Source organism: Daphnia pulex, chromosome 10 (assembly GCF_021134715.1).
Source record: "Daphnia pulex isolate KAP4 chromosome 10, ASM2113471v1".
Classification (NCBI taxonomy): domain Eukaryota; kingdom Metazoa; phylum Arthropoda; class Branchiopoda; order Diplostraca; family Daphniidae; genus Daphnia; species Daphnia pulex.
The window spans coordinates 12,883,989-12,911,953 of NC_060026.1; the positions used below are offsets into that span (position 1 = coordinate 12,883,989).

At 40.8% G+C, this 27,965-nt stretch overlaps 2 protein-coding genes, 2 long non-coding RNA genes and 2 other non-coding genes across 7 annotated transcripts; 1 reads left to right on the forward strand and 5 right to left on the reverse strand.

Moving 5' to 3' along the window:
• Nucleotides 1-1,376: 1,376 nt before the first annotated feature.
• On the forward strand, nucleotides 1,377-6,895 carry LOC124204389. Its single transcript, XR_006878861.1, has 3 exons — nucleotides 1,377-1,627; nucleotides 6,618-6,779; nucleotides 6,852-6,895. It is a non-coding gene; the product is annotated as an uncharacterized LOC124204389 (long non-coding RNA).
• A 933-nt stretch (nucleotides 6,896-7,828) lies between these two features.
• On the reverse strand, nucleotides 7,829-9,391 carry LOC124206320. Its single transcript, XR_006879678.1, has 4 exons — nucleotides 9,135-9,391; nucleotides 8,974-9,053; nucleotides 8,787-8,907; nucleotides 7,829-8,369 (listed from the first exon to the last, which is right to left on the reverse strand). It is a non-coding gene; the product is annotated as an uncharacterized LOC124206320 (long non-coding RNA).
• A 1,055-nt stretch (nucleotides 9,392-10,446) lies between these two features.
• On the reverse strand, nucleotides 10,447-17,990 carry LOC124204812 (histidine decarboxylase-like). 2 transcript variants are annotated; one of them, XM_046602021.1, is made up of 17 exons: nucleotides 17,841-17,990; nucleotides 16,162-16,219; nucleotides 15,167-15,339; nucleotides 14,273-14,386; nucleotides 14,029-14,151; nucleotides 13,711-13,845; nucleotides 13,480-13,623; nucleotides 13,335-13,401; nucleotides 13,095-13,257; nucleotides 12,960-13,030; nucleotides 12,863-12,882; nucleotides 12,694-12,792; nucleotides 12,445-12,627; nucleotides 12,115-12,361; nucleotides 11,540-11,707; nucleotides 11,298-11,468; nucleotides 10,447-11,232 (listed from the first exon to the last, which is right to left on the reverse strand). In XM_046602021.1, exons 2-17 carry the CDS (start codon nucleotides 16,187-16,189, stop codon nucleotides 11,012-11,014), a joined length of 2,127 nt encoding a protein of 708 aa, XP_046457977.1. In that variant the 5' UTR covers nucleotides 16,190-16,219; nucleotides 17,841-17,990; the 3' UTR covers nucleotides 10,447-11,011. The 2 variants fall into 2 exon arrangements, with proteins under 2 accessions (XP_046457977.1, XP_046457976.1); XM_046602020.1 differs by lacking the exon at nucleotides 17,841-17,990 and adding an exon at nucleotides 16,755-16,942.
• Nucleotides 17,991-19,920: 1,930 nt separating this feature from the next.
• Nucleotides 19,921-27,887, reverse strand: LOC124204817 (Golgi apparatus protein 1-like). Its single transcript, XM_046602027.1, has 26 exons — nucleotides 27,473-27,887; nucleotides 27,230-27,395; nucleotides 27,038-27,171; nucleotides 26,877-26,978; nucleotides 26,671-26,814; nucleotides 26,418-26,607; nucleotides 26,222-26,351; nucleotides 26,068-26,149; nucleotides 25,847-25,995; nucleotides 25,531-25,771; nucleotides 25,397-25,471; nucleotides 25,108-25,320; nucleotides 24,823-25,028; nucleotides 24,329-24,752; nucleotides 24,124-24,264; nucleotides 23,876-24,058; nucleotides 23,578-23,806; nucleotides 23,410-23,516; nucleotides 23,295-23,337; nucleotides 21,649-21,926; nucleotides 21,362-21,593; nucleotides 21,099-21,301; nucleotides 20,775-21,033; nucleotides 20,479-20,707; nucleotides 20,224-20,414; nucleotides 19,921-20,147 (listed from the first exon to the last, which is right to left on the reverse strand). The coding sequence occupies exons 1-26, from the start codon at nucleotides 27,692-27,694 to the stop codon at nucleotides 20,026-20,028; spliced, it is 4,695 nt and encodes a 1,564-aa protein (XP_046457983.1). The 5' UTR covers nucleotides 27,695-27,887; the 3' UTR covers nucleotides 19,921-20,025.
• On the reverse strand, nucleotides 22,383-22,454 carry Trnae-uuc. The gene has a single exon. It is a non-coding gene; the product is annotated as a tRNA-Glu (tRNA).
• On the reverse strand, nucleotides 22,655-22,726 carry Trnae-cuc. Its single transcript has one exon. It is a non-coding gene; the product is annotated as a tRNA-Glu (tRNA).
• Nucleotides 27,888-27,965: the final 78 nt, after the last annotated feature.

The following is a 27,965-nucleotide window of genomic DNA, read 5'->3' on the forward strand; positions in this document are numbered from 1 at the left end:
TTCAAATTTTTGGGGGGATTTTTCTTTGGACGGCAGTAATTTTGCTTTTCCCCATTAAAAAATTTGAAATTCGTGTTACATTCAACATCAAGCCTCCCCTTTAAAGAAAAAAGAGCGGTCATTCTCGACCGCCATCTCTCTTTCTCTCTTTATTATTGCATTATTATTACAATGTTCGTTATGGTTATAATCTATATCTTTACATACAATCCTCCATATTATGTGTAACTGTACAAAAGGCATACAAAAAGGAAACAAAAAAACAAACAAAATGGCAAAGCAAACACATTTTCTTTTCATTTTCAAATCGGAAAGTTACAAGTAAAAAATATTCTATCATTAATTTAATGACAACCGGATTTTTTTTTATGTTTTAAAAACGACCATCAACTCCCGCTTACCGACCGTCTGGTTTAAGTTTATGTCTAGCATCGGTTCGGCAACAGAGCCTGAGCTACTGACAAGCTCCATAGATGGCGTAGTTGCCAGTCGGTTCGGATAAGAAAGGGTTGACTTCCAGGCCATGTTTCCAGCATGAATGTTTTCACCAAAAATGACACACAAGACACAAACGTTGATTACCAGGACTAATAGTTGAGTGAGAATTGATTGAAATAGAAAAGTGATCAGTGTAACATCATCTACAAGATAGGTGCATGGAATTTTTCAAGTAAAATGTGGCTTTCTAATGTAAACACTCTATACTTGTAATAAGTGATACACCTGTTCAATTACATTGACCATTGATGGTAGCCTACAGAATTAGGAAGCAATCCTTTCGATTCATTGTGTAAGTTATTCAGTGAAATGTTTTTCTGCATTTTCAAATGTAGCTGGTGTTGTTCTGAAGCCAATTGTTTTTGAGTATGTGGGTTCTAGGATGTGGTTGTAGGGATTTCAATGTCCTAACATCATGCTTCCTGATTATCCAGTTAAACTGTAAACTGGAATCAGTAAGATGCTCCGACAATCAGAGGTGACCAAGACAAACATGTGAGTGGCGTTTGAGAACATACATTGATAATCTTAATCCACAATTCCACTGTAGAAGCTTCCAGAATCAGCTTTGTCAAAAGATCTCCAACAATTGGAATATTTATTGGGCTTGGGTTCTATGATGTACCTTACAGACAAGAACTGGATTTCAAGAACCTGAATTACAGACAAAAGCCACAAGGGTTTATCCGTTTATTTGAAAATGGCTCAGAGATGGCTCAGTAAAAAAGGTTAAAAAACACAGAGTTGGTACTTGAGGGAAAAGGTTGGAAAGGATAGTGATTCTGCTAATGTATGACTCAAAGTGTTGGATGACAAAAATATCATCAACTTCTCGACTCATTTGAGCAACACAACCACAATAAGCACTACCTTTTCATTGGACATATTTCTTGTTGATAATCTTTGTACGACATCTATTTGAAGTAAAAATTAACAACCAGACTTTTCTTATCACCAGGTGGTAGCTACCAAGGAATGCGTCGCGTAGTAGAGGCGACAGGAGGCAGGAATGCAGTAGAGGCAGCTATAGAAGCCGGCGGATTATGAAGCTCACATTTGCGATGTTTTTGGAATTTCGTCCGTCCGTCCGTGACACAACTGCAGTCACTCGCCACGGGATTATGCCAAGGTAACCAACAATTCACTTACTTTCGTAGATTATTTACTAATAATCTACTTGCGTTAAACTCTGCGTCTGTGTAATCATTCAAAAATCAGGCCCTTCTTGCGCGCCAACAAAGTGTTACTTAGACGTTTCTTTTTTCTAACGCTAGATGGCTTTTCATTTTCAGCTGTCAAAACAGTCAGTTTCAGTGGGCGTCCCTAAACTGCGAAAGCGAAACGCGAAACGCGAAACGCCTAAAATGCGAAACAGCTGTGCGAAACGGACCAAAATTTTGGGACCGTTTCGCGGGACCAAATGCCGGAGGGCATACTAAATAGCGAAACATCTTGCGAAACAAAAAGTTTTCCTTTTCCCCACAGAGGTCCAAATTGACGGAGATTGCCGCCATTTTTCATTGTCTCCCGCTATGATGAGGCTTTAAAGGAGGAAGGGGGGCAATCAAATTCGATTTCTTCGCCACTACCCCTGTATGTTTTAATGCGCATCTTATGATTAAACAAATAAAAGACATAGAGCAGCACGGTATGGTGATATTTATATTTGTAAATAATAATATATTAGATAATGGCACAGGGATTACTATTCTATTCTATTCTATTCTATTCTATACATTTTTATAGCGCATTTTCCATAGTGAAAGATCAAATGACGCTCTTCCGAAACCACACAGTTGGACATGAAATAATCAGAGATAAGCAGTGGCATACAAGTGGGTCTTCAGTAGACTCTTAAACACGGAAAAGTTAGGGGCAAGACGAATCGATACAGGAAGATCATTCCACAGTCGAGGTGCAGCCTGAGAAAAAGCTCTCTGACCATAGTTTACAAGTTTAGGTTTGGGTGGGACACTAATGCGACCAAGGTTATCAGACCGCAAAGAACGACCAGGTACATATGGAACAATGTGACGAGACAAGTATGGGGGGGCTTGACCATGAAGACAACGATACGTGAGTACAATTAATTTATAATCAATACGTTGAGAGATGGGGAGCCAATGCAGCTTCTTCAAAAGAACCGTCGCATCATCAGATGGCTTCTTGCGAAATATGAGACGAGCGGCGGCGTTTTGAATTACTTGAAGGCGATGGATGTCTTTTTTGAGAAGGCCAACAAAAAGTGAGTTGCAATAGTCAAGTCTCGACAGAACCAGGGCATGAACAAGGATCTTGGCAGAATCATCAGTAAGATGACGTCTAATGCGGCCGATGCGGTGTAGTTGGAAAAAGCACTGCCTTCGAAGAGAAGAGATGTGCTGGGAGAGACGAAGATGACGGTCGATGATGACACCCAAGTGAAGGATGGTGTCAGATGGTTGAATCAGGACGTCACCAACCAGAAGGGGCTCACACTCGACCAGATCCCAGCGCTGAGGAGAAGAGGTGTAGAGAAGGCCGGTTTTACCAGCGTTCGCCATCACCCTGTTGCTCGTGAACCAGTCGTCAGCAATCTGGAAAGATCGCGAAAGTTTGTGACGGGCGGACTCCTGCTCAGCTGTACCAAGGAGAAGGCGGAGGGTGATGTGGCATCGAGTGTCATCAGAAAATTGACCGACATTAATGTCTCTACAAAGGTGGTCACATCCAATAACTGAAGGTAGTGGGTTGGCGTAGATGAGGTAGGCAATAGGGCCCAAAACAGCTCCTTGGGGAACGCCCGTGCGGAGTGCTGAGCTCTCAGACAGTTCACCCTTGATGCTGACAACCTGAGTGCGACCGGTGAGGTAGGAGCGAAACCAATTGGCGGCGGTGTCAGTCACGCCGCAGTGATTAGAGAGTCGCTCAAGAAAAATCTCATGATCGACCGTGTCGAACGCAGCACTAAGGTCAAGAAAAAGCAGAGAAGAACCATCACTAGTGTCAACGGTCATCAATAAATCGTTGAATAGTGAAAGAAGTGCTGTTTCAGTGGAGTGGCGCGGACGATAAGCAGACTGACCTTCGTCGAGGATGTTGTAAGAGGACAGGTGATTAGAGAGTTGACGCGCGACGTGACGTTCCGTTAGTTTAGCAAGGAAAGCAGTGTTGGAAACAGGTCTGTAGTGACTGAAGAGCTTTGGGTCGAGACTAGGTTTTTTGAGAAGTGGTGTTATAACTGCAGACTTAAGTTGACCTGGGAAAACTCCGGAAGATAACGACAGGTTGATAATTGAAGAAATTGGTTGAGCCATCACACTCGCGACCTTCCTGAGTAGACGAGTCGGAATCGGATCCAGGAGGCACGATGAGCATGGAGACTGTCTGATGAGTGCCTTCACTTCATCCGGTGAAATTGGAGAGAAAGAAGCCAAGCAGTTATCGACAGAACGGCTCTCAAGAAAAACAGGATCGCTGGAGGTTGCTGGAGGAAGATCCTTCCCGACACTATCAAGGGATGACCCAATGGTTGCCACCTTGTCCGAGAAAAACTTGAGAAAGTCGTTGGCCAGCTCACTCTTCGACGAATGATCAGGGAGGGGTGGATCCCCACTTTTACCCATGAGATTGTTGATCAAGCGAAACAGCTTTTTCTGGTCAGAGCCACACTCCACAATCAAAGCAGATAAATAATGCTTCTTCCCTACCTTGAGGGCGAAATAGTAGTCATCAACACAACTGCAATACCACTCATATAGAACATCGACACCCGACCAATCACCTGAGGTAGACGCCCTCAGTTCCCGAGATCTCCAGGTCCTCTCAGCGTGACGTGCTTCTCTGTGAAGTAGTCGGACCGACTCATCAAACCATGGAATGGCTAGACGAATAGGGAAAGACTTCGTGCGTACAGGTGCATGCTTGTCTAGGACTGAGGCAAGACCGTCATTGTATTGAAGAAGAAGAGAATCCAATTCGTCAGCAGGAGACAGTACGAGAGGAAGAGAATCGAGATCCGCGACAAAGGCGTCCAAATCAATGGAATTGACGGCACGGAATGTGACTGATTTAAATGGTCTTGGTGGCGTGGTAATATTAAGCGAACATTGAACTGCGTGATGATCGGAGAATCGAGAAGTTACAGAGGCATCTAACACAAAGTTGCTGGATTCACGAGTCAAAATCAGGTCGAGAGTGTACCATTTCCCTGACTTTGCACACCTCGTCGGGGCCTTAACGAGCTGAGAGAAGCTAAAAGAAACTAACAGCTCCTCAAAGTCATCAGCATTTGTTTCACCAGACCCGACGTGAATGTTGAAGTCGCCAGTGATAACAACGTCTCCGGAGGCTTGATTAAGGGCCTCTAATAGGCAGGTAAACTCAGAGAGAAAAACTGAAAACGGTGGAGTCTTTGATGAAGTTGGTGGACGATAGAGAACGATGAGCCTGAATCTCTTGTGACGAATCCGGACAAAAAGATCGAGCCATTCGAAAGAAGTAGGGACAAACAACACTGGAACACTTTGGACAGCAACAGTGGACTTGAAAATAAGCGCAACTCCACCACCGACAGATCCACTGCGAGGAGTGTGAATGAAACTGTATCCATCTGGACAGGCGAGCTTCAACCCAGAGTCATCGTTTGAGGTTTGCCAGGTCTCAGTTATCGCCAACAAATCCAACTTGAAATTCAGAAGATGAGCACTCACAGCCTCGTGTCGCTTATTAACAGAACAAGCGTTAACCAGACCGAGTGACGTCAAAGGACGAGATTTACACCTTCTCTTTCCTCTCCTAGTTGGTTGACGTTTAAGGAGGTTGAGGGACCTGAGCCGTTGGTAAACAATGGGACAGAGCCTGGGGGGACGATTTGACACTTCACCACAAAAACAGAGGGGGGACACTACAGTACCTAAGTAATTGATTCCATCTTGATAAAAAAGACGTGGTATACACCCACAGATGCACAACACACTCATAGAACTGAAGAACACAAAATTTAATGACAAAAGCTTAATCTCGAATTAAAAAACTAGAACGATGTGGAGCGAAAATTTGGTGCAACCCGCTAGGGCGCGACTCAGACGACGAACTACTATACATTACATTAAATTATTTAAATCAACTAGTAGGCTACGTGCACAAAGAAAAATCGGCCATCACGACAAAAATCGGCCATGAGTGTCTTAAATCAAGCTAAAAATCAAAGCTCCCATGTTCCAAATCAAGCTAAAATTTAATCGGCTAAAACTTTCCTTAAAATTAAGAATGTTAATGACTGATACATGAATTTAATTTCCCATTAATTTTTTTATACCAATCTTTTAATTAAAAACACCTATTGCATTCAAGGTATTCCGTATTCATGGTCAACACACAAATAGACCGGCCATATAAGGTGCACGACTGCACGAAACTCGAAGTCTCGAAACATTTAAACTCTAACAATTTGTTTGTTGAGTCCATTGTCGTCTGCTACCAAGACGTTTACACTGCGACGTTTGTCACGTTTCGCACACACCGATTTCGCAGTTTAGTACGGACCAAAGACTAAAATGCGAAACAGGGTCCCAACTTTTGGGTCCGTTTCGCACAGCTGTTTCGCATTTTAGGCGTTTCGCGTTTCGCGTTTCGCTTTCGCAGTTTAGGGACGCCCAGTTTCAGTTACTTTGCAAATCTCTTTAAACATTTATTGGTAATTATTATGTGGAAGATTAATAGTGAAAACTGACGATTACTATTCCACCAACAAAGCTCACTTGTTAAATTTTCGATATTTGCTTTTTTCTATTTCCTGTTTTCTCAGTCAGTAGTTAAGTAAATATTCATTCGACGCACAAAGGAACCACATATTCGTGATCCTCGTAGTATTTGGAGTAAAGTTCATTTTTTTATTTGTACGTACGCGTACTTCCGGTTTCGAGAATTATCCTGAAGTTCAGGAAAATTCTCGATTTTGGTCAAATTTTGGATTTCGTTTGATTCACACTAATCGACCCCGAATTTCATGGAGATTACGAATATTTGGTTTAAATTGACGACAGCTCAATGATTAATGCGCTAGCGCTTACTTTCGGTTTATTTCCGGATTTTTAAAAAATAAAACTAACAAGTAAACCTTATTGTTCTCTTTTCAGATCCGAGAGTTTCTGTCTACATTTATGAGAAGTTTCTGGATGTCCTTTCAAGAAAAAGGACGAGGACTATACGGTCAACAAGATCCCTGTTTACTAAAACCCGTAGGCTGCTACCCTTTGATTTCCATTTTTACTTACTTACAACTTACTTCTTGATTTGAGGTATTGCTTTTTGTCGCTACAATCTTGTTTGAAAATTATTGTCATCAAAATAAATGTTCATTCTGTTTACAGGGTAATCCTTCGCTACTGATCATGGACTCCATTTGTGAAACTGAAAACTGATGAGAGAATGCCGTAATCCAAGACTGATAAATTGTGTAGTTAGATTAAATGACAAGTGCATTTCTGGGCTCCCTTCTTTTCAGTGGCCCCGTTTCCCTAACTAACCACTAACCAACGCCCGCCGGTGGTCACTCACCCGCTGTGAAACCAGGAGGAGGGGAGGGCTCTGGTCGAACGGGGACTTGGAAGGCGCATGATCTTAGGGTCATGAGTCTAACCCGGAAGCCTAGTATGACTAATCGCTCCCCAGTAAAACTTGCCTCGCACTCTTCTCTCCTCTTCCATTTCCAGGTAATCTCCCTGGATCTACGCCGACACTGCATGTGCGAGTTTTAGCAAGCAATCCGCCACCCAATTTGACAAAAAGTGATAGTTTGTTTTCACGGAAATTGCTTCAGACGGTTGAAAAATTTCTAGTTCAACAATCTCATGTAGAAATTAGCATCTAGTCCACTGGTGCAAATTGCGATTCTTTAAGCTTGATTAATTTAGGTGATGTGTTAAAAGCTGTTGTGGGTAGCTACAAAATTGAACTATTCGCTTTTTCAAAATATTTTGAAGAGAGATCACAAGAAAATCTAAAAACAACAAAGTGATCTAAAACCAAAATATTCAGAAAAAGTGGATTAGTTCAATTTCTTAGCTACCCACAATAGCTTTTAGCACATCACCTAAATTAATCAAGCTTAAAGAATCGGAATTTGCACCAGTAGACTAGATGCTAATTTCTACATGAGATTTTTGAACTAGAAATTTTTCAACCGTCTGACGCAATTTCCGTGAAAACAAACTATCACTTTTTGTCAAATTGGGTGGCGGATTGCTTTCTAAAAAGCCTCGCACAAAAAAAATTGTTTTGAACCGGACACTCTGTTTAATGAATTGTTTATTTTGCATGTGTTCCAGAATAAATATAGGTTATACAATTTATGTCCATTGACAGTTTATTTATTTAAATATAAATGATTTATATCACAATTGTGTAAGTTTAATGTTAGAGATTGTGGGGTTTTAGGAATGGAAGTGGGATTTGATGTTGGTGCTTATTGGGTTTGAGGAATGGATATGTAAGTGGGAGGTATAGGTTGACAGGAAGGGATAGGTTAACAACAGATTTATCACCAAGTACTGCATATTCATTAAAAATATACCTCACTTCTTTTAGTAAATCATAACCAAATACCCCACCCCAACTTCCTCCTCATTCCCCCATCCTGGACATGTTTATTATTTGTTTGACATAGACCTCCCCGTATTACTATTTTTTTTGTTCCTTCTCAATATATAAAGGTAAACTGCGAAGACACAAATAGCAATTAAACACAATATTGGATGTCACTTCTGTAGCACAAAAGCAGCACCTTGGATGCACAGGGAACAGCAACTTGATGCAGATATCTTTCACCACCATAGGCTGCAACAACACGCCACATTGGACAGCAACACCACTGCTACGTAAACATGAACCTATAACCACAGTAAAATTAATCTTCAGCATCATTGGAAATGCTATATGAAATTTAAAAAAATATGCTACATATCACTTCAAATATTCAACCCACATATTATATGGCAACATTATCTTAAACCTATCGTGGAAACTTAAATTAATAAATTTACATGAGACTAGATGACTCATTTAAGATTTAAATACAAATTCATTTAATCTTTAAAGGATACGCTATAGTGGAACAAATAAACAAAACTTCTTTCAGAATCTGCCTTTCTTGCGTACAACAAACTCCCACTTTAAATAATCCATAACAGAACACATCCCTGAAGGAAATTTGACTTGACGAAATCTCAAAATGTTAAAGCTAACCAATGAATGCAAAGCTTAATCACATTTTAAATGTAAAATCTATAACTGGATAAGATTGTCACCTTCAAATAGTGTATGTGTTCATGATGTTCACAACAAAGGTAAATGCAACTTCCATGCAGCCTGCACGATTTGATGGAAGCCCTAGATTGGATGGCTCAAGTTCCTTTTATTAAGAGGTGCCTGCAATCAAACATTACAAATGCTATGATCCACATGTATTTCAATCAGTTTAATTGTTAATTTTACCATTGCAAAAGCAGAATGTTACTCAGCTTCTCAACGTGGTCGACAGCATGGTTTCCAAGTCTTTCAGCATCAAAATTCGTCTACAATTAAAAAATGAAATTTAAACACTTTCAGGCGACTTTCACTGCACATGCAATGGAATTTAATCGAATCAATTATACCAAGAATAATAGCAAGCTCACGAACCGCCAACCCGAACCAACTAAAACCCACCACATTTCCACATTCTAAGAAATGCCTCACAAGTGGCAATCCAGCTAATTAAGCCAAAATCAGAATTCAAAACCTCAAAAAAATAAAAAGGTCTAAAAATGGCGACTCTTTCTCTCAGAACCTCATGTGCTCATGATTCAACTGACAATGAACCAAGAAGCAAGAAGCCAAGAAGGTAGGGTCTCAGTGTCTCACTCGCCGCCTCTCGGAAACAACTGCAGAAATTTCGGCACTCACGATTCGCCACCTGGCGGACATATCTTAGCCACCTAGTGACAGCCAACAGATTTCTTGGTTAAATAAAAAAGCCAAATGCATTTTGAGGTCTCTAACTGTAGGCAGCGTACGTACGCCGCAAGGTACCCGAAGGGAATGTTAAGGGTATTCTAGTTGGTATAGTAGTATTGGTATAGTTTTACAAAGACAGAGCTATAGAATAGTTATAGAATAATAAAAATATTCTGTTATAAAGGTAGGCCTATTATTAAGATGGATTAATAACATTTTAAAAAAATGTATGCCCTTAGTTTCCGGAAGATTGTAATAAGCAAAAATCGAGAAAGGGATTAAAAGAATATTTCCGCATGTTTCTATCCAAACATTAAATAAAAATTAAATTCCAAAAAAACCTAATATGATATGGCGCGGCGTAAGGGTAAGGCGTGACTTTGGTGCGGCGGAGGCTTCGCCCCGCCACCCCACGTCACACCGGATCTTGTTAAAATTAAATTTAAGTAACTACCTATCAGCACTTCTGTTACTGGAGATTGATAGCTTTCGGTGATAACATACAGTGACTTCTATTCTATCATACAATAGTAGTCGATTGTCACGTTACGTTTATATCCCTGTCACATGTCTCTGTATTATCGTCTGCTGTCACAGCTATTGAAATTCTGTCAAAAAGTAACCAGAACTCCGTTTTATCAAATGCCTGAATCGATTGCAGCTAAATTTTCAGAATAGATGTAAAAAATTGTAAGCTACCGATTACTGCCATTGAAATGCAATAAAATTGTTGATTACAATCAATAATTGCCAAAAACTAGTGGATCCATCTATGTAGTGTTACGAGAACTGAGGGTGCCCATGTAAACCATACTGCCAACGAAACTTTGACCAGTAACCCTTCGGGTAACTTGCTGGTAAAGACTAAAGATGAGTGCGCGTTTTCTAAACTCTGTAAAATCAATAGCCGGACGTGACGATCTTCATAAAATTGAGAGCTAATAATCACACGCCAAAAAACACACCCTCATATTCCTTTTGCACTTGTATATTGATTGCTTCTTCACAACGGCGGACAAGATAATATTACTAAGCAGTAAACGTGATTACATTAAAAGGAGTCGGATTTGAAATGTTGGTTATACAACGTAAAGAGCTGAGACATTCAGATCATATTAAAAGGAAACGAATAACAGGCCAGGTCTTCAACGTTACCATATAGAGAATAAATATTACCGCTTGCGCAATAACTTAAAAAATGGAAATCAGTAGTTGTTTCCAATCTTCTTAGTAATGCGAGTGGTATTCTTTTTTTTTCTATAATTGCCTATTCAACACGTTGCACGATTATTATGTAGGGGGGGGGGGGACTGCTACATCAAGTAAACTACTGGAACATATGATGAAGCTACGACTGTAAATTTTTGAAAAGTTTCTGGGTGCTACTGGATAAAACATGGCGGATCTGTTCTTATCAATCTGATTCAAAATAAGGATGCGTCGGCTTAATTGTAAAACAATTCACTAGATCGCTTTGCGCTCTTTGAATTTCTATGCGAATAATTGAATCGAATAGTAGCCGAAGGTGAAGAAGACTTTAGATTTTTGTTTGACTGACTTCGCGCTCAGGATTGTTGACTACATTTTCGCCATCTTCCGGAATAGAACCGGCTCTTTCGGAGAAAGCTACGTTTTTCTTCTTAAGACATCCGCCGCCTCCGGATCCGGTACAGCTGTTCGATAATGACAATTGACGTGAACTGTCCACCGAATGCGAACGATCCCGTTGACGTTCGTCTTCCTCGCAGGGGCTTCCCTCTACATTTGCGATTAGTAAAACGATTGTAAAAAGAGAAAGTTAATAATTTACGCAATTTTTTAACCTTCCGGCACTTCTTCAATATCCGACGGAGTGGCTAAACATTCAGAACTCTCATCGATTTGCGGATTGGAACCGTCTTTGTCAGTGACCAAACGCTGGACCAGATCGATCCTAGAGTCTAGAGACAATTGTTTGCCGCTCATCAACATCCCACGGATGCGGCGTTGGGTCGCTATAAAACGACAAATTATTTTTTTAAAAATATCAAAACGAAGATATCAAAAGATTAACAATTATGCTCACCTGGACAGTCATCGTCTCCGTAGCGGAACTGCGATATTTTCCTGGCCAGGTCGAAGAGAACATCGTCGTTGTCGAAGATGGCCGCGAAGCTTCCGTTGATAATCTTGGGCGACATGGGACGATTGGCCAGCAACAGACTCGTTCCGAAATTCTTGTTCTTGCGAGTTTCTGTTGGAATGGAGGAAAGGTGAATGAGCAGAAGTAATTAAACAAGATTTAAAGAATTATGAACAGACATGCGGGCGTGGAAGGTCCGTGTACCCAAATCCTACATTGAAATGAAACTAAAATTCAACTTACACAATCAACACATAGACATGCTGTCATCGACTTGTTTTGTGTATTGTTGTACCTAATAGATTTCTTTCATTGTATAATATGTCATGCAATAGATATAGACCGTTTTTTAAAAATACAACAACAAACTAAACTAGGATAATAGAGTGCTATGTTTATCGGAGTTGGAAGGACGAGACACTGTTGTTCACAAAAAGGACTTGATCGTTTGCATGCTGCGAGTGTAACGTGACATGATCACTCTCAAACGACGACCACTTCTAAAGGCCATATTTTACCGGCCAGTGGCATTTTGTTGGTTTTGGAACGAGGGACGCCGGCCACTGCCTCGTCGTCACCCGTCTCTTGTCCAGACGAATGCCCGTTTTCTTCCAGTTGATCGTCTCCGGCCATGTTGGTGGCGTGATGCGAGTGGCACGCGTCAATCACGATGGCTGCAATCGACTTGATGATTTCCCAGTCACGTTCAATGTCCGTCAATTTCGTGTGCGACGAAGTGACAGTAAAACGGATGACGTAATTTCCCTTTTTATTTTGAAATGGAATAGCAGAAAATTTGTAATCGAATTGAAAACAAAAAAAAAGAGAAATTGGTGTTTAGATCTCACCTTCAATGCTGCCGGAACGCAGTGGAGTTTGCCAGAAGTGTTGATCTTTTTCAGAAGGGCTTCTGTGAGGTCGTTGGGGCCTTTGAGACGAAATACGACCATGCCCAAATGGCGGGCGGCGGGAATTTCGAAACGACCGTCCGATTTGACCATATTTTCAAATTCTTTGGCCAGACGAACGCCCTTTTAAATGCAAAACGAGAAATCAATTTGACTTATTCGAGTGAGTCACGGTTAAAGTTTTCTTACGTGGCGGACGTGCTTCTGAAGGCCGTTTAGACCGTAACTGCGGATGACGAACCAAAGTTTCAAAGCGCGGAACCTCTTGCTCAAAGGAATTTGCCAATGCTGTAATAAAATCACGAAAATGTTATCGCTGAATGAAAGCTGGAAATTATTTTATAATTTGTGGACTCACCATATAATCAATGGCCATTCCTGAAAAGTTAACACCAGCAAATTTTACGAATTTATTTGATTGTTATTTTAACGGAATTTGGATAAAACATTCTAACCTGAATTCTCGTGTTTGAGGTAGAGCGGTTCCACGTTGAAGGTGCGGTGAAGAGCGCCGGCATTCTTCACCCTGTGATAAAACAATCCAAGATTATTCACATTGAATGAAACAGGTAAAATTGATTATTACTTACCACATGGCGGTGCAGTCGAAATGGACCATCATCCATTTGGACGGGTTGAAAGCAATCGAGTCGGCAAATTCAATACCGTCAAGCCAGTGGCGAAATTCCGGGCAGAGGAAAGCCGTTCCGGCGTAAGCGGCATCAACGTGCAGCCAAATATCCTCAGAGCGACCTAACCAAACAAAATCATTCATTATTATTATCTAATAATTTTAAAAAATAACAATTCAATGGAAATGCCCGACTTACAGACGATGCCAATCTCTCGCAGGTGATCAAAAGCGCAGGCTCCAGTCGTGCCCAGTGTAGCGCAAACCTAAAGAATTCCACAAAAAAGGAAATAGATGAAGACCGTACCAGCTGTTACGTCATTCTTTTCTTATCGACAACTTACGAAGAATGGAATCAGTCCCTTCTCGCGATCTTGGGCGATGGCCGTGGCCAATGTATCGCCTCGCATACTGAGCTCGTCGTCGCTCTCGATGTAGCGCAATTTGACCAGCCCGATCAATCCGGCTTTCTCCACTGAGCTGTGGGCCTGTGAACAACGTCACCGACCAAACACCATGTAGTTTGATCTAAAGACGGGTCATCCCGCTTCTGTCTCAATTGATTATTAAATTACCTGGTCGGAGCAATAACCCACCAGACGGCTGTTGATTTCAGCATCTTCCAGATCTGGATATTGGATTTTGTAGCGTCTTATGGCTTCCGTCCGTCCGGCCAATAAAGCCACGAATGTCGATTCGCTGGCTGTCGTCTGCGTAATACCCAAAACAAAATGGAACGATTTACACACTGGGAAAAAAAAAAACGAATCAAGACAATCGATTTGTCGTCCATCTGCGGACAAGTGTAGGCCTATTACACTGGTATGGAACACATGGACCCAAGTACACAAGTGTCGAAGGGGGGAGAAGCAAACACAAAATCAAACCCATACTTGGATGACTCCTCCACCCAAGCTGTCGCTGCGAGCGTGCAAGAACTCGGAGGGTAAACCGATCATCTTGCCCAGCCAATCCATCACCAACGATTCCAATTCGGTGCAAGCTGGACTCGAAGCCTGCGATGGGCCGGCGATCGGGGCACCCAATGATAAATGGAAAACACACAAAAAAACGGCTCATTATTATAAGAGTCGCAACTGTTTGATAATATCAGTCACTGGGAAATGACGTTTATACCCAAGTGAAGCCCAAACAACCGATGGCGTCGGCTAGCATGTCGCCCAACAGCGAGGGAAAAGAATTCAGAGCCGGGAAATAAGCGTGCATGTAGGGGCTCTGCCAGTGAGTCACCTGCGTGAAAATAAAATAAAAACACACATGAATTAAGCGCACTATTAATTAATTGCCATTGCTCCTATACAAGTATTCGTACAAATAGAGGCTGTCTGATTAAGTGTCAATCAGAAAAAAAGCCACCTACAGTTCACTACTACAGTAAAGCCGCTTATTTTCATTGTGATGAGACTTTATGTCATCGCATCATGACGTAATTCAAAAAATAAAAAGGAAAGAATAACATGTGTAAAATGTGTCTGCCGTATGGAAGGGTGGAAGCTCGGTGATAGGGCGATACAAATGACCTTTCATCCGATCCTTTCCATTTCTTATGACGGGCGTCTAAATAATAACAAAAAAGGGGTGGGCGATGCAGGCGCACATATGGAAGAAAAAATATAAAAAAGGAGAAACAGAAGTAGCGCTTTTTTATCGGCGTCACGACACTCGCCAGGCTTGAAAAGATCAGTCTTCGTCAACATCCTAAATCCCTACCCAAACAAATCGTAGTCGTTGACATGGCAGACACACACACACACATGAGAAGTAGCTTATCATTACTACAGAGGAGTTGCGACAAGAATTGAATCCTTACATTATTATTATTATTACTACTAGTACTACTATAACTGGATTACTAGATGGGCGATATGGTTGGTATAGGGCACCGGCACCGTCGTCGTCGGATTTACCCATATATTATTACCGGATTTTTTTTCAGCCGCCGGATCAGCAGCTGGGGCGCTGTATAACATTGTCATAAATATGGGAACATATAAAAGAAAAACGACTTACTCCAGGCATGACGACACGTTCAACGTCAGCGAAGATGGTGTCCCAATCTTCGCCCAGCTCGGGCGCCTGCTCCGGCAGCAGGTGTCGAATGTAGCCTGGCTTAACGTCGGGGAAAACGCGTCGCTGGCGGATGTTTTGCAGGTAGTCGGCGATATAATCCACCATCTCCTTGCCTATTATTCATCAAAAATAAGGGAAGAAAGGACAATATTGAATAGATAAAAACGTCTGAAAAGAAAGAGATCAATGATGGCACAAGTGCATATTGTCATAAATATCCGAAAGGAAAATGATTAACAGATGAATAAATATCAATAAAATACGGCTGTTACACTTATTCCAGCCCCCACCACCCCTCTGCTGACAATAATTCTTCGCCTAAATTCTCCCATTTCGAAAAAATGGTCTGGCGCTGTTGTCAATGCAACTGGAATATATGAGATGGATATAAAATTCCCAGGCTAAACGGGAAAAATAGAAAAAGAAAAGAAAACTTCCGGAAGAATTCCCCAAACGACACTGGGGATCTAATAGGAAAAATGGTCGGAAACAAAAGAGCACTTGATCTCGCCTGATCTGCTGCTGAACGTCTCGTTTTTCATATTGGATCCCGTCGGCTGATTTGTGACGGTGACGGCCATCGGCCGTCACAATATATTTAGTCTATACGCCACGAGATATGAAAAGCCATCGATTGTGCCAGACTCTCTCTCTCTCACCCGCCCGCACCCGCTTCCTTGGTCCAGGTTTGGCCGGAACGAATCCAGCGCGAGAGGCTCTCACTCATCGGGGTGGTGGCCGGGAGTGTAATAGATTGAACCCCCCATTTCCACCTTATATAATACACACAATATGCCCCTTTTTTTTTCCCTAAATGTCGCCGGGCACGTCTGAGCATCAGCGTCACCTCGGACCCAGACTCGCCGCTCCTGGACGGATGTAAATCGCACCCGCCGACGTTGGTTGAAAAATCAATTACAATACGCCGTACGTACCTCTTTGGCGATACTCGTCGAAATCCATGTTGGCGTCGTTAGTTTAGTTAAAAACAATCTGAAAAATAAAAGATAACGAGAAATGAAACGGACGTTTTTTAAAAATTGGTTGGCGGGATCTTTTTTTTAAATCAGTTTGAAATGGCGGGGGAGGGAAATTTGAAAAGAATTTCTTAAGGATTTCAGTTTTTGACGTCTAGCAGACAAGCAGACATATACATGCACGTTACTGAGAAAGAGGAGAGAGAGAAGGGGGGGGGGAGAAAGTTTGTATGCCCGTCCGTAAACTTATTCCCCTGCTAAAACCCCCAAGAGAGAAAAGAGCGTTTGCACAAGGATAGATAATAATAGTGACATCGTTTGTCAAGCTAGACGCGCTCTAGACAACGTCCAAACTGGACTGGACAAAAAATGACTGATGATAAGAAAAATGTCATGAATAAAATCAGCTAATAAAATAGTTGACTTTTGCAACCGGTTATTCATTAACCGTAAATTCAGCGCTATCGGTTTAAACTAGTCAATTGAAAACACGCAACCACAAGAAACAATTTAACAAAAACAACCGGTAGGAGCAAATGGTTTTACGATACCTTAATTTGAAAATAAATTCGGAATCTAAAATTTCTTTTTCTCGTTCGATGAATTAAGATCGGCCAATATAAAACTGGATTGGATTTGGACGAATGTGTGTGTGCGGTTCTCACTGACTTGACGGAGCGTTTTTTTATTGCTACAAACCAAGTCCCCGGCTGGTGCTCGACTGACTCTGAGCAATCGGAGGGATTCGGTCATGTCCTTTTCATAGTCTTTTTCTCTTTTTTCTTTCCATTTTCCCTCCTATTTTTTTCTTCTTTTTATTTCTTATTTTTTGTCACATGGAATAGAGCGGGAGCGACCCTCCCACTCCGTCTATCCCTCCTCCAACCAACCGCCACCTAAACGCACAGCAGCAGTGCGGCCTCCAGTACGTAACCCACTCCCGCCCACTCACGCTAATATACGACCGTGCTGTTCAAGATTCATGTGAAAACTCTTTCTATTTTTCAAAGTTGAATTCTTAACTTTCAATATGGCTGAATAACAGACCAATGAATTACTCCCATATAGTCCTAATACAGACCCGTACGCAAAACACTCACAAGCTCACAAATCACAATAGCAAAAGTTCCGCGTCATTGGTTTGCTACACCCAATAGTATAAATCGCATAGGAACAATTCATTCTTTAAAAAAGCTTTACGTAAGCACAAGTTTAATTTAGTCAAATGTGGGCCGGGGGCAATGAATAAGCCTGTTTATCCGTTGAAATTGTTCCGCCATTTTTTTCGTCCCGACTGAAAATGTCCGGGAACGGAAGAAAGGGTTTGGCAATAAAATAACGACCCCTCCTAATTCATGTTCTCCTTCGATAGACGTCAAACGCGAGAGCGTCACTGTGCATTTGTATTGCACGTGAATATTGCTCCTCCCACCTACCCCCTTAGATATGATACGCAAATCAACTGCACATGACCAATTGGTCTCCAGTCATCCGCACACTGGCACTCTCTCCCCCCCCAAAAAAAAAACCTTATATCATAACTACAAGCTGTTACTAGTACACTGCAACTAGGGGGGGGGGGATTATATTGTACGTTTGATATTATACCGGGCTAGTATTAGATATATAGTGTCTACCTTATCAATTCCGGAGCGTCAGCGTGGAGGAGGAAAAAGAAGGTCATTCATTTTGGTCGGACATGGCTGTTGCAGGCCGATATCCACAGGCGGACAAATGACGAGAGAGGAGCTCTCTGGTCACTTACACAAAAGATTCAGGAACAATTCCTAGAAAGAAAAGAAAAGAGAATTGAAAAATAATTTCACGGATCACTTGGCTTCCACCATTTACAAGAGTTTCTACCAACACAAACATCAAATAATCCGAATGGGTTTTTATTTTTGGGCTTACAGAATTTGGAAACCACTCCGCAGCTGCCGGCCGACTGATTACGTTCGATAGTTGGGGGGTGGTGTTTGATTCTCAACTGTCCGTTGCTCCTGTTGTTCCTGTCCGGCACCGCCGGGGTGTAATAATACTCTTATGCCGTTTTACAGATATCTTTATGTGTGGTAAGACGTGGTCACAGAGGAACTGTATACACAGCGTCAATATTCGTACTGTGGTTGTTGTGTCGGCGATGATGATATCTTGAACGTGATTCATTCCGGCTGTCTTGTCGTTCCGCACGGACGACTCGGCTGTTGCGGAAGGCCTCCATCTCGTCGAGTCTGCGATACTCAACACTCTTTTTTCTTCTACTCCGGGGGTGGTGTATAGCGGTGGTCGGAAGCTGACGACGAGTGGATTAGTGCTGATAAGTGGATTTATCGTCTACTTTTCTCTTCCGCACATTCTGGTTGTTTTCTTGTTGACTTATTTACTCAACTCCGGCGCGACATTTGTTGCCGAGACACTAAACTCTGATGTTCTTCACATGCGTCATGCATACACACACACATACACTATTCCTTGGCTACTATCAACCAGTAAGCCGCGTCGTTTCTTGGTTTTTGATCCATCGGAAAGTTAAAAGACCTTCAGATCAATCATCAAACTTGGCATCAATCAGTTGCGTTGAAGACATTTCTATTTAATCTTCATCGACGGATACGGATCAAAATGTTAAATTCTACCACGACATTGTAGAAAGAGTAATCGCCATTGTTAGAAAGCAAAATTGAAGCGCATAATAATAATAATAATAACTCGCAGTATGTTAGGAAAATCAAGACTCTTTCTGCAGAGGATCGAAAATAAGACGACAGGAACCAGAAATGGCCAATTAGCCGCCCCTCCGATCTGTGGCAATTGCGCAAGTTCAATCTCCCAAGTATAGAGAAACAAAAAGCTTCAACATGCAGTTTAATCCCGAGCCAGCACGCGGCTCATTAGAAATTCTCCCCCCAACTAAATGCTCAAAGTTTTGCTTTTCTATTTGTCATGTTTGCCATCGACTGTCACTGCTCTCATCAAAAACAGCGGGCGAAATATAAGCTTTTTCGTCAAAAGTCAAATCCCCCAGATTTCTGTTTTTTCCAAAATTAATGAATGAGAAATGTCTTTTGATTTGACCTTTAACACAACGACAATGTCAACCCCAAAATCAGAGAAGTTTTGACGTACGGGAGAGAAGGGAAAAAAAAGCGCACGCACACACTCAACACGAACTGAAAGGTTTCGTAATTTTTTCCCTTGTAAGTGGAGGACAGTTTTTCGGAGTCCCTCTATGGCTTGGGTGGTCTACGACCGGCGTCTACCGGAGCAGACGCTCCGCTGAAGAAACCCTAGAGCGGAAAGAGGCGATTACGCAAAACCGGACACCCGAAAAAAGGACAAAGAAGAAAAAAGTAGTGAAGGACATCCACATTTCACCTGCTGACCGTATCAAAAGGGCTGGGCAGTTTCGCTCTGTCTCCAACCGTTTCAATAAAGAGCTAACGATTCCGTTCGATAATTTTCAATCTACTATTTTAAAGAGAGCGCGGTGCTACATAATCCCATTAGTGACTTAAAAGTTTCGCCTTGGCTGAAAAAAAGAAGAAGAAAATTTTATTTAAAAACAAAAAAAGTGGAATCCTGTTACTAGCCGTTTGCGTTATCAACACGATCTATACCAGATTTACAAACTTAAAGAAGCCCCCCAAATTAATAAAGGAAAGGACATTTAAACGAGGTCAAAAGCTCAAGGAAAGTGATGCGAAAATCACGACTACATCAACGTTTTTAGTATTAAAATTTATTCGCCATTCTATTTCAGACTGAATGACGCAATCAAATGTCACTGAACATATTCACCTGCTAACAGCGAAGGTTAAATTTTTAGTCAGATTTGATTTTGGGGAAGAGGACAGTCCCTTGAGCGCCGAGAGAAGTATCGGTGGTACTCGATCGTAGTCGAGCGAAATTCCAGTCGCGATTTTCCCGTGGCACACCCAATTTGTCTTAATGGAAATATTTCATCCTTTTAAAATCATGATCCCGGAAATAGCTTTCGTCATTCGAAAGGAATCAACTTACCGAGTAAACGTTCACTGTAAGAAGGCACGATCGGTTGAAGAAGCGTTCCCACTACCCTTGCAGTTTCCATGGTGACGGCCAATGTGGCATTCAGTTTGTCAATCTCGCCTTCTTTTTTCAACTTCCAGGGTTCCATAGTCTGGAAAAAACCATTGGCACATCGAACTAGAGCCATGATTTGTTCAATTCCTCTGTAAATTAAACAATTAGTGATTAGGTTTGATTTTTATAACCAGGCAAAACACACGAATTTACTTGTAAAAGTTCCACTGTAGATATTCTTCGTGAACAATGTCAGGGGTGCGTTGTAAAAGATCAAGCAACTCTAATCCTGGAGAACCACAGGCTTCAAAATCTGACGGACTGACTGCAAGTCTTATCTGCAAAGGATTCAAATTCTTGCCACAGCAGCGGTTGACTAGATTGCCGATGCCGTCGGCCAAATTAGAGTTGGCGATTCGCACCAGCTTCGTCATACTAAAATCTTTGTCATTTTCAAAACTATTAATAAGATTGATAAACAAATCACTTGAGAACAATGTATGACTCACTTCCATCGCTGGCTGGAACTCCTTCGTGCAACAGAAAATAACGGAGTCCAGTTGCTGTTGCGATATCGATGCAAGACTGAGGGCTGACGACGTTACCCGTAGTTTTAGACATTTTTTGATCGTCGGCCAGCCAATGGCCGTGTACTAGTAAACATTTCGGGGGATCAAAACCAGCAGCCAAAAGGAAGGCTGGCCAGTAAATACTATGGAATTTTAAGATATCTTTTCCAATCACATGAACACTCGGCGGCCAGATATTCTGTGGAATCAAAGGTTCGGATACGTTTTAATGTGTTGAAAAATATAAATTTTTTAAAATATTACCTTGTCAGAATGTGAGTGTTTGGCGACAGTCATGTAATTTAGCAATGCATCGAGCCACACGTAAATTGTTTGAGAAGGATCTTCTGGAACTGGAATACCCCAAGACAATCTTGCACGAGGCCTAGATACTGACAAGTCTACAAGATCTTGTTCAAGCCATGATTTTACAAGATTATAATGCCGCACAGGTCGAACAACGGGACCTGTAAAAAATTGTTTGGTTTGTGATTTTGTTGTACACTACTGAAAAAAAGGAAACTTACCACTGATCAACCATTTTAAAATTTCTCCTCTTAGCTTTGATAACTTGAACAAATAGTTTTCTTCACTGAACCATTCAACGGGACGATTAGATTCTGTTGAGACTCGTTGCTCACGACCATCAGGCAATTTCACTAGTGTGGTTTGATCTTCTGTAACAAATGTTTCATCGGCTGTGCAATACCAACCTTCATATTTTCCTTTATAGATGTACCCTTTATCTGAAAGAATATTCTAAAAAAATGGCTCATTAATATGTGAAACATATTCACATTGCACTGACATTTACCCAAAATGAGTGAACGTTTTCTTTGTGTCGATTTTCAGTAGTCCTGATGTAATCGGTATAACCAATTTCACATTTGTCCAAAGCATTTTTAAATAGAACAGAAACCTGATCACAGAATTGGCTGGGATCTTTATTGGCCTGTAATGATGCTTGTTGGATTTTTAGGCCATGCTCATCAGTCCCAGTAGAAAATACAACAGGGCTGCAACCAATTAAACGATGAAATCTGGCTGAGGAATCAGCAAGGACTGCTGTGTAGACATGCCCAATATGAGGCTCTAAATTAAAAGAAAACAAATATTGTAGTACTATTTGAAATGCTTAAATATGAAAATAAAATTCAAGAAAACACCAAACCTGCATTGACATAAAATATAGGTGTTGTGATGAAATATGGCTCATTTTTTGTGGTAGAAAATTGCCTTAAGCTTCCATCATAAACTTTAGTTCTTTTTTCGTTAAATTTTGAATGAATAAACAAATTATAAGAAAATGAAAAACGTGTTCGAAGAAATCTCATTTTGCCGCTGTCTAAGCAGACGACTGAAGTCACCATAATAGTTATTTAGTTAATCAGAGCCATCTACTGATTGGAATAATAACATAACGCGGAAAATTTGATAAAACATGTTAAAATAATAAATAATCATTTGAAACACACATTTATTAATTGTCGATTGATTTTCTAAATAATTAAAAAACATTTCATCAGCAAAAAGGGACGAAAAAGCGGTTTCCCATACCGGGAATCGAACCCGAGCCTCTTGGGTGAAAGCCAAGTATCCTAGCCACTAGACCATATGGGATATATACAATTGTCAAAATAATGTTATATAATGTACAAGTGAGAAAAAATTTATTTTGTGCACATTTCGACATGCTAATAACGTTAAAATAGCCAAATATGAATGAAATAACATAATTAGGCAATGAACGCATTTAATACATCTTGTTCTTAAATTCACAAAGAAAATTATCAACTTATTGTGCTGGAAATAAAAAAGGTTTCCCATACCGGGAATTGAACCCGGGCCTCCCGGGTGAGAGCCGGGTATCCTAACCACTAGACAATATGGGATGTGAATAAACACGCTAGTTCTTAAATCCAGTGGCTAGAAATTTGTCTAAACTAATCAACAAAAGGCTAAAAATCTATCAGCGTCAAAACATTAACTAATCTTTTCCATTTTTTTATTTTCAAAATCTTATTGGACAAAGAAGGAGGAAAGCAAAAAAAAAAAAATTGTGCGTCTGTTTTTTTATTGCCCAATAAAATCAATGGGGTTGTAATTTAATTTGTCTGATTGAATTATTGAAAGTAGGCGAGTTCGTCAATTTAATTTGGATATACAGCGTAAACACTGATTGAAGGATTGAATTGATTTTCATCGTCTCTTTTTTTTTAGTATGAATTATTATTTCAAGGCACTCGCCCAAGTGTCCCTTCGCTTCTAGATATTTTCATTCTCTATTCTATCACGTATCACACAATTAACCACATCCAAGTTTCTGTTACAGTGCAAACTATCTGTTCTTCATAACTTGATGTCTCTTTGAAATACGACCGCAAAAGACCCCCAGCAAAAGAATTAATCCAACAAATGAGAGCCCCACCGCTAGGAAAACGTGTTTGGCGGGCGAATTACTCAGTTGTTCGACTAAATCGTTGACTGACTCCAGATGCATGACCTGTGAAATGTATAAATGTGTGTCAATTGATTTATGTCACGGATTAATTACTCGGTATGGTATAAGGCATACTTGTGAAGCCTTGGCGAATAATTGCGTCCTCGTAGTAAGCATATCAAAACATTTCGGATCAAATTTCGCTTGCCCTTGCTCTTTAAACCGCAAGAGACATTTCAATCCTATTTACAAGTCACATAATTTAACAACTTTTGCACTACAGATTTACAAAATTGGACATACTTCGACCCTCTCCAGGTGGAACATCTTTGCAAAATGTGACTAAATCGATAGCACAAGCTCGGTGTAGCAACGGATCGGCTTGAATGTCAATCTGGACAGCCGTTATAAGCAGAGCGATGTGGCGTCGACATTCGACATTAGTCAACGTGTCAAATTTTCTTTTCAAGCATTCTTCCACTTGACCTTGTCGGTTGTTTTCAAGCTCTTCAGGTCCACAGTGCACTTCAATCTTATTACAGCAGAAGCAAGTGTTGATGAAGATGATTTTCCCTTAACATGGTAGATGGACACAACATACCTCTTTATCGCAGACACTCACAAGAACAGGATCAAGCTGATAATGTAGAGCTTGTTGTTCCATTATGACCGTTAAATGGTCGGCACAGGACTGGGTCAGCGGCTTTTTAGAAACGAAGTTCTGTTTCAGGCAATCGACAACTTTCCCTTCAAGTTCGCGATCCTTAGGTGCACTCTGCCAAACCTATTCAAATTAACAGTATTATAGAAACAGGATCGATAGTATTACACACAAGAGTAATAAAATACCGCAAGACAAAATTTCGGTATGTCCATGGTGCATGCTTTCTTCAGAGCAGGATTGAAACGAATATCAAGATTCTGTTCAGCCATCCGTTCCAAAATCAATTCTTTGCAATGAAGTTCTAGAGTGGTGTCGTCCAGATGGCTCTAAGAAAGCAAATTAAAATGGTAGATACCCTTTAAAAAAATGTGAGGGAAAGGTCAAAACTACTTTTAAACATTCCAGAGCGCTGCTAGCATCGTTCTGGCATAATCGACGAATTGGTTCTTTGCATTGTTGAATGAGTTGGAAATCAACACCGCTGTCATCCATTTCTTCTTTTTCGACCTGGAAGATGGCTGCATGGCAAATATCATCCAGTTGTTTACGGTGGGTTTTGAGGCATTCCAAAATTCGGCCTTGTCCTGGTTTGATTTGGGCACAAAATCGCTTTTCATCGGATGCGCAAGGCTTGCGGACGTTAGGATTGAACTGGACATCTTCATGCTGTTGGAGCAGCTGGTTCCTAAGCTGTTGGCGGCAAGGTTGAGACACACGATGCTGGGATCCGACATGGTTTCCCAAGCGTGAAACTAAGCTCTGTGCCACCGAGTCGTTTCGAACCATCTCGCTCAGACAAGCTACTACCTTTGGTCTAGATAATTAGAAATGAATGAACACATGAAATAATTGGCAACAAAATCTTAAAATTGGTAATGACTTACTTTTCTTTAATGTTGGGACACAGACGAGAAATATCTTGTTTGCAAGCTCGTTTAAATGGGGCGCTGAAACGGAAGTCCTGTAATGCAATCAATTGGAAATGCTCGACAGCAGCTCGGCATTTGGAGTTCATGGTTGTTTCAGTGTTCATTTTATATTCAACAAGACATTCCATCACTTGACCTTCATCGCCATCATCCATTTCTTCCTAAAAATAATAATAAGAAAGCAAAATAATAATAACGAAACTTTTTTCACGAAATCAAAAATTCAACGCGGAAATTTACTTGGCAATGTGTTTCAAGGAAACGGCTGCAGTAAGCCGTGATAAACGGATTAAGCTCCAAGTGTTCAGCCTCTTCTTCTGTGTAGTTGCTCACTTGCTGCTTGCATGCCGGGCCAAGTCTTTCCAAGTTATCCTGCAAACATTGCATTTCTTCGCCTCTTCCTGTTTTCTCAAAACAAAGCGATGCTAAATCTTCGATGCAAGGCTCTTCAACCTAGCAATTTTAATAAATCGATCCTTTTTTAAGTCTATCTTAAAAACGGTGAAATCAAGCTTGATGACGATTTTACCTCTGGAATGAGATCAACGCTGCTGGCCCTCTGTCGCATAACGCGTCGAACTTCGTCGGCACATTCGGGCTTCAGCTGAACATAAATTGGTGTCATGTTTACACAAATTATTTGAAGGAGATAAAATGTCTTACAGATGAATCAGTAGGGGGATGATAAGCATATCTGTAGAGGCAAGGTAATACGAGAGGATTACGCTGAGGTCCTATTGCATTAGCCTCTTCCGTCCAATTAGGAGCCGCATTGCAATATTGCGCAGCGTCTGATTTACACTGGGCGTAAAGCTGAGAATCCAAACGGAAATCACGAGCAACAAAATATTGAATTTCGAGCAAAGCAGTACGGCAGCTCGTTGTCATAACGTCCGAAAAAACTCTGCAACGGCAAGAATAAAAGAACTTGAGCTGTGCAAATAATTTGATTACAAGGAATGAAAGAAAAATAACCCACTTATCCATAAGACAAGAAATAACGCTGGCCGGCTGGCTATCGACGGGATTTTTACAAGCAGTCTCGACAACACTAGAGCAGGATGTTTTGAGCAAAGAATCCACCTGCCAGTCTGATCCGGCGTCAGTGACACGTATCAAATCTTCCAACTGTGACATTTTATCGAAAACAACATTATAAGAAAAAATTCAATAACCAGTGTGAATAAATGAAGAAATTACCGCACGGAGACACGTATCAGAAATGCCGTTTTGCCTCCTGGCATGCTTCATTAAACAGTGGAGAGTTTTTCCGCCGATTTCCCTAAACCCAGAATAACCACTTGTTAATTCCGCCATAAAAATAAAATAGTAAAAAGAAACAATTTTTAATTACTTTGTACGGCAGTTGGTTTTAATGTCTTCCTGGCAAGAGTAAACCACTTCAGGGGATAAGCGATAATCTTCCAATAGCTGTCGGCGATGATCCAGCATCTCTGCTTGGCACTCGCCTCCAATGCCATTGCCTGCGACCAAATTCAGAGTCGTTAACCTTAACGAGGAAAATTGTTGTCACGATTATTTTAGCACACCTGCATGCAATGCGCTCTCCAAGCAAAGAAGAACTTGTGCCAGTTTAACTTTGCGGTCTTTGACAGGTGAATTCGTCTCTTTGAAGCATTTATGCTCGATGATTTCTTGTTTGCAAGCTCTGACTAGACCTTTGCTGACTTTGTAATCTTCAGAAACTAGTTGCTGACGACGAACCAATTTCTCTCGACACTTTACATAAATAAATTTGGGTTAATCGTTTGAATGTTCTAAAGACTTTAAATGGAGTTATACTTTAGTGCTCATATCGTTCTGCATTTTGTTTTTGATGAGACATTTGTAAACACGTCCCCCACCAGCTTGAGTGTTGCGACAAAATCTTTCACGATCATCTCGACAAGCGAGAAAAAGTGGTCGATCCAAATGATAATCATCCGCCTATTAATTTGTAAAAATAACGTAAACTGGCTAATAATATAATGGAAATAAAAATTATTTGCCTGGAGTTCAGCAACCCGCAACGTTTGTAAATGGCATTCTTTAGTCAAATTTCGTACATGCTCCGACAAACATTCAATCGTAGATCCTTGTTTGTGGTCTCTCTATCAATTTGAAAATGACATAAAGAAATGAATTTTAAATTATTGACAAATAGAAATACTTCTTCTTCAGAATCTAGCCGGCCACAGTTGAATTTGGAAATATCATCCTGGCAGGCAGTGGTGAATTTTTCAACCAAGCGAAAATCGCTAAATATGATTGAACCAATTTTCACAAGAAATGATTTGCATTGCCCTGAGTTTAAGGAGATACATTTAAACCATAGTTCTGTCATTTTGCCATCATTTATTACCTTGGGCAACAGAGTCAGAGTTTTCAAGAAGGCAAGAAAGTTTATGGCCTTCAAGCGATTGGTCTTTGCATTCTTCCAAATTTTTCAGCTCTTCAGAGCACATTTTTTCAGCAGCTTCCAAAAATTGGTCACCTTTAGTTAGATTTAGTTTGAACTGCCAAAGGAACTATAAAAAGAAAAAAATTAAAAATGTAACCTTTAATTCTGAAATGAGTACTTTAATAAAATAAAAAAGAAACATACAGAATGACATTCTATTTTGATATCAGAATCACTATCACTTCTCCTGTTTTGAAGGCAGTCAAGAACAGCCAAATCATTTGGAAGAATTTGAGAGCTGCAAAGACGTGTCACGTCGTCTTTACAAACCGGGTTCGTAGCAATTTTTCCGGTGACATCCAAAGCTCCAACCGAAATAAAAGTTGTTAAGGTCACTAATAGAAAACTAACACCTTGGAATAACATCTTCTATTCCAGTCACTACTTATCAGTTGATTTGAAATTTATTTTTAAGATTGAATTAGAGAACAGTCACATCCCACACTTGGTCAGAATGAACATATTCAGGGACCACAGCAGACGTCAGCCGCGTCACACAGTCTACTGTTTGTTCCGCTTTCGCTATCATCTCTCATCTGTTGCCCAAGAACCTTATAGGTTTCTGCAACCACCTTGTTCAAGTACCGCTTAAAAAAAATCTTCTCAGCGGTTTACGTTTGAATCGGTTTGAGCAACA